Below are 8,172 nucleotides of genomic sequence, written 5' to 3' on the forward strand. Positions count from 1 at the left end.
TTCAGGGAAAACAGTCTTTCTAATTAGGAAGCATAAAACACTGCAGCACAAAGCAAAGTGCAGAAAAATGAGTCAGGAGGGATTAAACATTTCCTTCTTTTTGAGGGCTGTCTTGTTGCCTGCTGCCAGTTTCATTTGCACCAAAGCAGGTGACTGAATTTGTAACTGGACAGATTCATGTGTCTAATCTTTACTGACATTTATTTTTGGAGGTGAGGTATTTATTTAAATCTTTTATCATTTTATCCCAGGGATCCATACATTTCCTTTTTCATTGAGACAATTTTTGTATTTTTACTGTCATTTTTATGTTTGGCTTTTCATTTTTTTGGGAACCCGTTGAGGAAAATGTTAATATATTTTCTTAATGGAAACTAAAAGTGACTCCACATGCTGAATATTACATAAAATTCAAATGCAAAAACAAGACAGACCATTGTTGTTGTTGTATTTTCAAACTTTTTAATAATCATTTTTTAATAGAAGAATATAACCCATCTAGGTTATTTTCATTGAGTCTCTGAGTCAAGAGGACAGGGGAAGCTTGCTTAAAGAGATCAAGGATGTGCAGGTGTGTAGAAGTGCTTTTACATTCAAGGGATAACAGAGGTGTGGCACAGCTGGACTAAAGAAACCAAAATTACCTTTTCAGTTTTGACTCATGTTACAGCTATTTAGAATAATCAACCTTTCTGTTTTTCATTGTTTGCACTAACTCTTGTCACACTTGTTGCACCTTAATTAGTAAGTTTTATTAAAAGTAGTGGTTTTAATAGTTTAGGATCAGTTGTGTCAAATGTCATATTAACTGACATCGGTTTAAAATGAGCCTGAAAGGTGCTCATTTTAAACAAATCAGTGATTTGACAAAATTACTGAAGCATCCATTAGGAGAGGAGCTGAGGAGTAGAATCGAGGACGTACAATGAGGGAAATAAAAAAGGTCAGTAAACTAGATCTAAGGTTCTTAACTTAAAAACGATGACAAATAATTTACTCAATAACTTTCCAAAAATCTTTTGGATACACATAGAAAATGCAGACAAATCAGGGAAAACTTGAAATAAAGATCAGTAAAGTAATATATTCTAGCTGCTAAAGACCCCCCCCCCATTTCAATGTGCCTATAGCACTGTGGAAAAGTAATGAGCTGTCCCTCATTTCTTTTTATATTATTAGGAAAATGCAAAATAGGTGCAGTTATTAGGTGCACTTGTTACCAGCTGGCAAGTCTGTAGTTCATATGACCACCTTTATTCTGGAACTCTACTTTTCAATGTTTAAATTTCATCAGCTCATCAAGATTCCTCACACCATGGGCTGAACCATGACAGAGCCTCCACCCTGTTTTATAGATGGCTGTAGACACTCACTGTCGTACCGCTCTCCTGAGCTCCACTCACTAGAAACAAAAATCTCAAATTTGGAAGAATTACTCCATAAGACCTGTAGCCACTGATTTTCAGTCCAGGTCTTGTGTAATTTGCCATACATAAGCCTTTTCTTCAGATTTCTGTAAGAATGACATCCTGACAGCCACCCTTTGTTTGAGATCATTTCTGATGAGGTTTTGGTAGCTCCCTGGTTTGGTCACATGATATATTAAAAGGGAGGCATAATAATAACAACTCAATTTGCTACTGCAGCAATAGGTGAAGTCTTTGACATGAACAGAGGAAGAAAAAAACGACGGGATTGGTCCATTAAAATGTGGTGGTTTGGTTAATGTGTTCAGATTTTCAGGCTTGTGATGGTTCTACATTTCTGAAAGTGAAAACACATATTTAATTTTTTAATGTTTATTGAGTTGGACATGTATTCATAAAACAGAGAAACTAAAATGTAATTTTTAATGTCCATGTGTTGAAGTCCATTTGTCAAGTGTTCTGACTTGTTTCAGCTGATTTCAGATACGCCACAGTCTCATTACAGGAAGTCTACAGCAGTGCTCATTTGTCCTTAGTGAATGCATCCATCACCATCTGTTATTTCTTCTGGAAAAATCCCATTATGGAAGCTTGTTTAGCTCCTTTATTTGAGTTTGCTGATGCTTTCTTTTGAGTTTTCTTCTCATCCTCTTTGCTACTTGATGGTTTTGCTTTAATGGGATCTCTTGAAGCTTGTTTGGAGGGTTTAAAATCATCTTCGGATTCAGAGTAAGATTCACTCACGTAGCCTTTTTCTGTCACTGTGGATGAGAAACAACCCGGAGTTACAAATTCATACAAAACAACCAAACTAATCAATCTACTGTGGACAAGAGGACACTGCCAGATTCAGCCTAGATTGCTGCGTTTCTCTTGGTAAGACTGATGGAACAGCAGCAGCGAACATGATGCTGTCAAAGAGCAAAGACACGTTGCCGTTAAAAAGAGTTCAGGTGGAGTGAAGGACAAAAAGTGATCCTTGCGCTTGCTCTGATCTACCACCTTCAACAAAATAAAACACAGCTCTCTGTATGCAGAAATGATACTAAACTATGATCTTAGTTATCTATGATTTTAAATTGCACAGCTTGCTGCAGGTTGACAACCGTCATCTCAGTGTTGAACTGAAGCCTGCTGCATGCATTGATGAGTTAATGTAATGGATGGGGTGCACTCAAATAGATTTACCTAAAAGATTTAGTAACTTAGCTTGTAGATTTAGATTAATATTAAATATAATTAAATCATATTAAATATAATAGTTAGATTAGATTTTATTATAATAATAAAAGTCAGACCTGTAAAAATATAAAAGCAGCTATTAAATCTCTCAGAGAAAAAACATTAAGTTGAGCATTGTACACATTTCTCACAGAATATTACTGCTCTTCCCTGGATGTATAGATTCCTCATAAACAAGTATAAACAAGTGAAGCGACTGTGCGCCTGAGTATAAGCATATAAGGAATATCCTTTATATGCAGACAGGACTAACAACAGCAGCGGAAATCTCCCAGCCCTGAGCTTTTGTCTCATATCGATTACTTGTACAGACCCTGACCTCTTTATTTAAAAACAGTCACATATACTGTAGCACTATATATAAATACATTAAAAGTGTTTGATTATTATCTGCACTGGTTGGATTTTCACTGTTGTATGTTTTTCATACCCATGCATCCATCATCGTCCAGAAAGGTATGAGACTTCATGACTTGTCTTCTCTTCCTTATTTTCATTTCAGAACTGCTCGGCTGTAGAATAACAAGACGCATGCTCCGAGTTAAATACATAAAAAAAAATACATTAAAAAATGAATGAAAGACTACCAAAGTTTCCAGTTATATCAAAACTAGAGTATCAAACACTTACATGGGAATGTCTATCGGGTTCAACCTCCTTTTTAGGACTTGGTGATGATGGTTCTCTTGTCACGACTGGCTGTGGAGAGTCTGGAATAACTGGAAGGGGGAAAACAGATTATCTTATCAATTTTGAAATGTCTACTTTTATAAGTTCTTCTTTTCCCAAAGACTGAAATGAACTGAAATAAAAGTTTTGTCCTCACAAGCCGTTTGCCAATCCAATTAATTACAATGTTTGGAATTGCTTTTAGTGTGCCTACAGCAGCAAAACTAATACAAAATATACATTTATATCTTTAATCCAATTATATCACTGTTTGTTCACTTTTAAAATAAATAGGTTTTCAAAATAGAAAACATCAGAATAAGAGAATAATATAAAATAAAAGTATAACCATCTTCATCACTGCTGTCTGGCTCCGGTTTCTTAATCCTCCTCCTCTTTTTCTTCTCCATCTTCTCCTCTTCACCGTCAGAATCTTCTAGCCGCTTAGTTTTGCTATCCAAAAAAAAAAAAAAAAAGGGAATTAAAGAATTTAAATTAGATTAAAGCCAGAAATAAACACCCTTTATAACTTTTGAAATTACATTTCTAAGTAACAATTAGAGACAGGGAAGTGGGACTTGATTGAGGAAAGCAGATTCTTTTCATGATTAGAAAACTATTTCCTCATGTACTGAAAGGAATATTTAATTCAATTTGTCACATTTCCCACATGAATACCAGCACACACCTTCTGGAGTCTTTCTTTGTGTCTATTTGTGGCTCCACTGGAGCAACGGTTTCTTGCTTTTCCTCTGGTTTTGACCTTTCATGCTGCTGCGCTGCTCTGGAAGATGACTGAGGTGCTTCCTCCTCCTTCACAGGTTTCTCTGGCTTCTCTGAAGTAGTGAAAAAGAACAATTATTCAGTAAACATATTCAAATCAAATAATTACTGCTCATCTTTCTGGGTTACTTTTGTATGTCGCAAAACAGCATGCACATCGATAAACGTGGAAACTTGATTTAAAATACAAACTCAATTACTCACAACAAAACACTGAAAACATCAGATCACTGCAGCAAAAAAAGTTGTGACGTGGCATCCATGTTTTCCAAGTAAAACTTACCGGTAACATTTTTATTTTTAACCAGAAAGGTTTCCACTTTGCCTCAGACCATTTTAAATGAGCTTTGGCGGAGAAGATGGCAGGGTTTCTGGATCGTGTTCACAAGTGGCTTCTGCTTTACAGCCTATACATTCAAAACCTTACACTCTATGCAAGACAAAACCGTTTTTGCTGATTACAACCTGCAGCACTTTGGTACTTTTTTTAAAACTTGTTGGCTCACTCGCTGATTATTTTTCACCATGGTGAGGAACACATTCAATTATGATGCTTTTACTAGGTTTATGTGAAATAAGAACATGACAAAGACAACATTCATTTATATAATGATGTGATTTGTACAACTGCTCTGAAAGGCAGATCGTGTGTCAAATAAAGAGCAAAATAGTACTACTACTACTACTACTACTAATAATAATAAAAACAAACTATGAGCACAACAGTTTCAAGGTTAAAATAGAAACCTAAAACAAAATAACAGCAGTCTAAATGGAACATATGAATTTTAATCCCCCTTTTAATAAAGCACACCAGACACACAATACTTTAATTATTACTCACTTAATGTTTGAGTCCCAAAGAAGTTTGCCACTGGATTGGCTTTTGCGACTGGTTTGCTTTTGGGTGCTTCGATCTAAAATACAAAAAACACAATTATAAACAAACAGAGCAAAAACTCGAGTACCCTGAAGAGCAACTGACAAAGTCGTACATCCTCTTTCTTTTCAGGCTTCATCTCTTTGGTGTTATCCTGACTCTTAGGAGCAGATTTGTTAGCAAACATTCCCATGATGCCTTTTGGAGGCTTGGCGGATGATTTTAAAACTGGGCTGGTGTCTCCATTCATGCCAGCCTTTTTGTTTTCAGCCTCAGGTGTAGGAGCTTGCTGGACTTCCCTCGCCTGCTGCAGCTCCACAGAAGACATGGGCACTGCGCTGGCACAGTGGATTGCGCTGTATCTGAAAAGCAAAAGAAAAATAACTATTAAATAATATAAATAACATTATGCATTAATTATGTTTTCATTCTAATAGTGGCTAAACTAATCTTTACACAGATGGTGTAAAAATGCTGATGACTGGTCACTGCAAATCAAAAAACACCATGATTAGCATACCTGCTGCAGTTTTTAAGATTGTCTTTCACAGCGTCGTAGTCCACAGCGTAAAGTGGGCCGCTGTCTCTAAGCAACGCTCTCTGGACGCTGTAGACGTGCACGCTGACTACCAAGCTCATCTTGGCTTTGAAATCTGCAGAAGAAAACGGCAAACGTGACACACTGCTGCTTCATTTACAACAAATATGTCATTAAATAAAACAAAATACAAAGAAAATCAAGACTCACTGACATAAAAGCATACTATTTATTGATGGTGATGATTATGAACTGAGGATATTACTTTCGAAATTAGAATCAAACAACGAGCCAACCTTGCTGTTACAGAGCAACACAACCGAATGATGTCATGTGAATTAATATTTACACACCTTCCAGCTGGTCCTCTCTCACAACAGACACCTTGTGACTCTGAAAAGCAAACACAGTGTAAAAAAAATCATTAAAGCTGCAGCTTTGGGCATGTAGAAAAAAAAGAAAAGAAAAGAAATCACAAAAAATGCTACAACAGGTCTCACCGTTTGACCGTTGTCCACAAATTTCCCTGACACAAGGTAGGTGGCATGCAGCTGAGCTGAACTCTCCTTCCTCTTGTGATCCAGGTAATGGTAGAGCATTCTGAACACAAGACACAACTTAAATGTATTTCCTAGGTAAATCTGTGTTTATGGCATTTATGTATTTATCAGCCAATGACAAAGTGTTAATGATCTTTTTTTTAAAAGAAAACACACAGCACCTTTTTTTTTTTTTGCATGCACACACATGCCAAAACATGCAAACGTGCGCATGTCTTCATCTCACTACCACAACAAAAACGGTGCAACTCAAGTGCAGAAAAACTCAAGCGACGTTCCATTGGACTGTTACTGTCAAATGTAGTGCTTCTTTGGCGCTAAATACAGTAAACCCTAATTAATGTAAATTTGCGATTGTTGCTTGGACAAACAAGACATTTTGAAGATAGTAAAAATGTATCATATATTATTTTATTAGTTCCTGGCATGTCAAAGTAACCACTTACTGTTTTGCTGTGTTGACATGAACTCCAAGAGTGAGACTCAGCCATTTATAGGTTACCTGGTGTAGAGAAAGCACACAGGACACTTGTATTTACACAGAGACTATATGACGGATAATAAATATTATCCAAATATTGTCTTTGTTCTTTAAGGTACCGATTATTGTTGCTTTCCATTAAGCTACATGAGCTGGGAAATATCTAATACTTATCAGATATAAATAAATATCGACTTCATGTCAGTGTTTGAAATGTCTTTACTACAGCAGTGTTTGTCACGCACTTGGCGGTTTCCAGCAGTAACTGAAATTGGTCAACTAAAAATAAGCTTTTCTTCAATTCAACTGCCATTTACTACATCATAGCAGAGCCGAATTAACACGAAGACCCCTGAACATCTCCAAAATTGATAAAAATGCCCCTGGATACACATAAATTATCGTGAAAACCAGACAAAGTTAAAACGGCAGTTTTTTTGAGCGGAGTTCAGCAGCCAATCATGTCGAAGCCAGAGCTCAGCCAGAAAACCTCATCGCACAAAATGAAATACCGCGAATTAAGAAGGCACTTACTATTTTATTATGGTCATTGACGTATTCGTCAATATTATCCAAATAAAGCTCATCCATTTTGTTTTATTCTCCTTGAAAGCAGACGACTTGCTGTTCCAATTTAACTGCGCGGGAAAGCAGTTTATTTACTTCCTGTTGCATGTCACGTGTCCGCCCGTCCTTCCTGTGAGGTGAAAAGCTTTAGGCTGCCCTCTGCAGGCCAGACGGGGCTGTGAGTCACTCCCTGGATCAAATGAATGATAGAAGTAAAAAAAAAAACAACCAAAAAACAAACAAACAAACAAAAAAAAAACCAGGAGCTTCATTCATTTATTTTTTACTATATTCCACATACATTATCACTATTAATACGGTTTTTTGTACCCCAAAACCAACACGGGACAGTTAAAAATTAGTGCAAACTCTCTGAAACAGCAAAATCCACAATGTGAATGCAGTGGAGCTGAGAGAGCATCAGTTCATTATGGGCACTATAATGCACCTATGTATGTGGAAAACAATAATGATGATGGGTCTCCAGGGGCCACTTTAATGCTATCTCTTATTATAATAGCCCAACAATGTGCTTCAGTTTTACCTCACCGTCTATGTGGGAGGCAAAGGAACAGTTTGTAGAAAATAAAGCAACCTTCTTGCACCTCCATCATATCAAAGAGCAATAACTACAACAGCAGCAGCCTCAGATTGTTCAGTAGAGAAGTCCATTCTTTCCTCATGGGGAGTCCGCTTGATATTTCTAACTCAGGCAATAATAAACTCTTTTGAAAATGACAGAACAAAAATGGTTTGCCCAGTGTGTCTTCAGCTTTCAGGCAAGTTTCTCAGGTCACAAGAAAAAAGGTATGGTGCTCAAAACATAGGATTATATGATGTGATAACATCATATGTTAAATGACCTTAGGCTCGTTAGGAAATAAAGTAAGGAAATAATGTAACTTCTGTCGGTGCTGTGCTTTTTTGGAAATCGAATTTCCCAGAGGAACCCACCCGAGGGATTAATAAAGTTCTATCTAATCTAATCTAATCTAATCTTTCTTCCTTACTGTACATCGCCTGTA

At 36.7% G+C, this 8,172-nt stretch overlaps 1 protein-coding gene across 1 annotated transcript; it reads right to left on the reverse strand.

Annotated features, from left to right (window-relative positions):
* Positions 1-1,783: 1,783 nt before the first annotated feature.
* pold3 (polymerase (DNA-directed), delta 3, accessory subunit) lies at positions 1,784-7,770 on the reverse strand. Its single transcript, XM_026150737.2, has 12 exons — positions 7,115-7,770; positions 6,546-6,601; positions 6,040-6,139; positions 5,893-5,932; positions 5,522-5,654; positions 5,117-5,363; positions 4,966-5,038; positions 4,027-4,174; positions 3,688-3,791; positions 3,300-3,388; positions 3,100-3,181; positions 1,784-2,188 (listed from the first exon to the last, which is right to left on the reverse strand). Exons 1-12 carry the CDS (start codon positions 7,169-7,171, stop codon positions 1,986-1,988), a joined length of 1,332 nt encoding a protein of 443 aa, XP_026006522.2. The 5' UTR covers positions 7,172-7,770; the 3' UTR covers positions 1,784-1,985.
* Between the last annotated feature and the right edge of the window lie 402 nt (positions 7,771-8,172).

This window comes from Astatotilapia calliptera, chromosome 18, assembly GCF_964374335.1.
Source record: "Astatotilapia calliptera chromosome 18, fAstCal68.1, whole genome shotgun sequence".
NCBI lineage: Eukaryota > Metazoa > Chordata > Actinopteri > Cichliformes > Cichlidae > Astatotilapia > Astatotilapia calliptera.

Coding starts and splice junctions, on each gene's coding strand:
- pold3 (XM_026150737.2), bottom strand. CDS start 7,171: ATGGATGAGCTTTATTTGGATAATATTGACGAATACGTCAATGACCAT. Junction 5,364..5,521: donor AATCTTAAAAACTGCAGCAG/GTATGCTAATCA, acceptor TTTGCTTTTCAG/ATACAGCGCAATCCACTGTG. Junction 3,792..4,026: donor ACAAAGAAAGACTCCAGAAG/GTGTGTGCTGGT, acceptor TTTTTTGGATAG/CAAAACTAAGCGGCTAGAAG.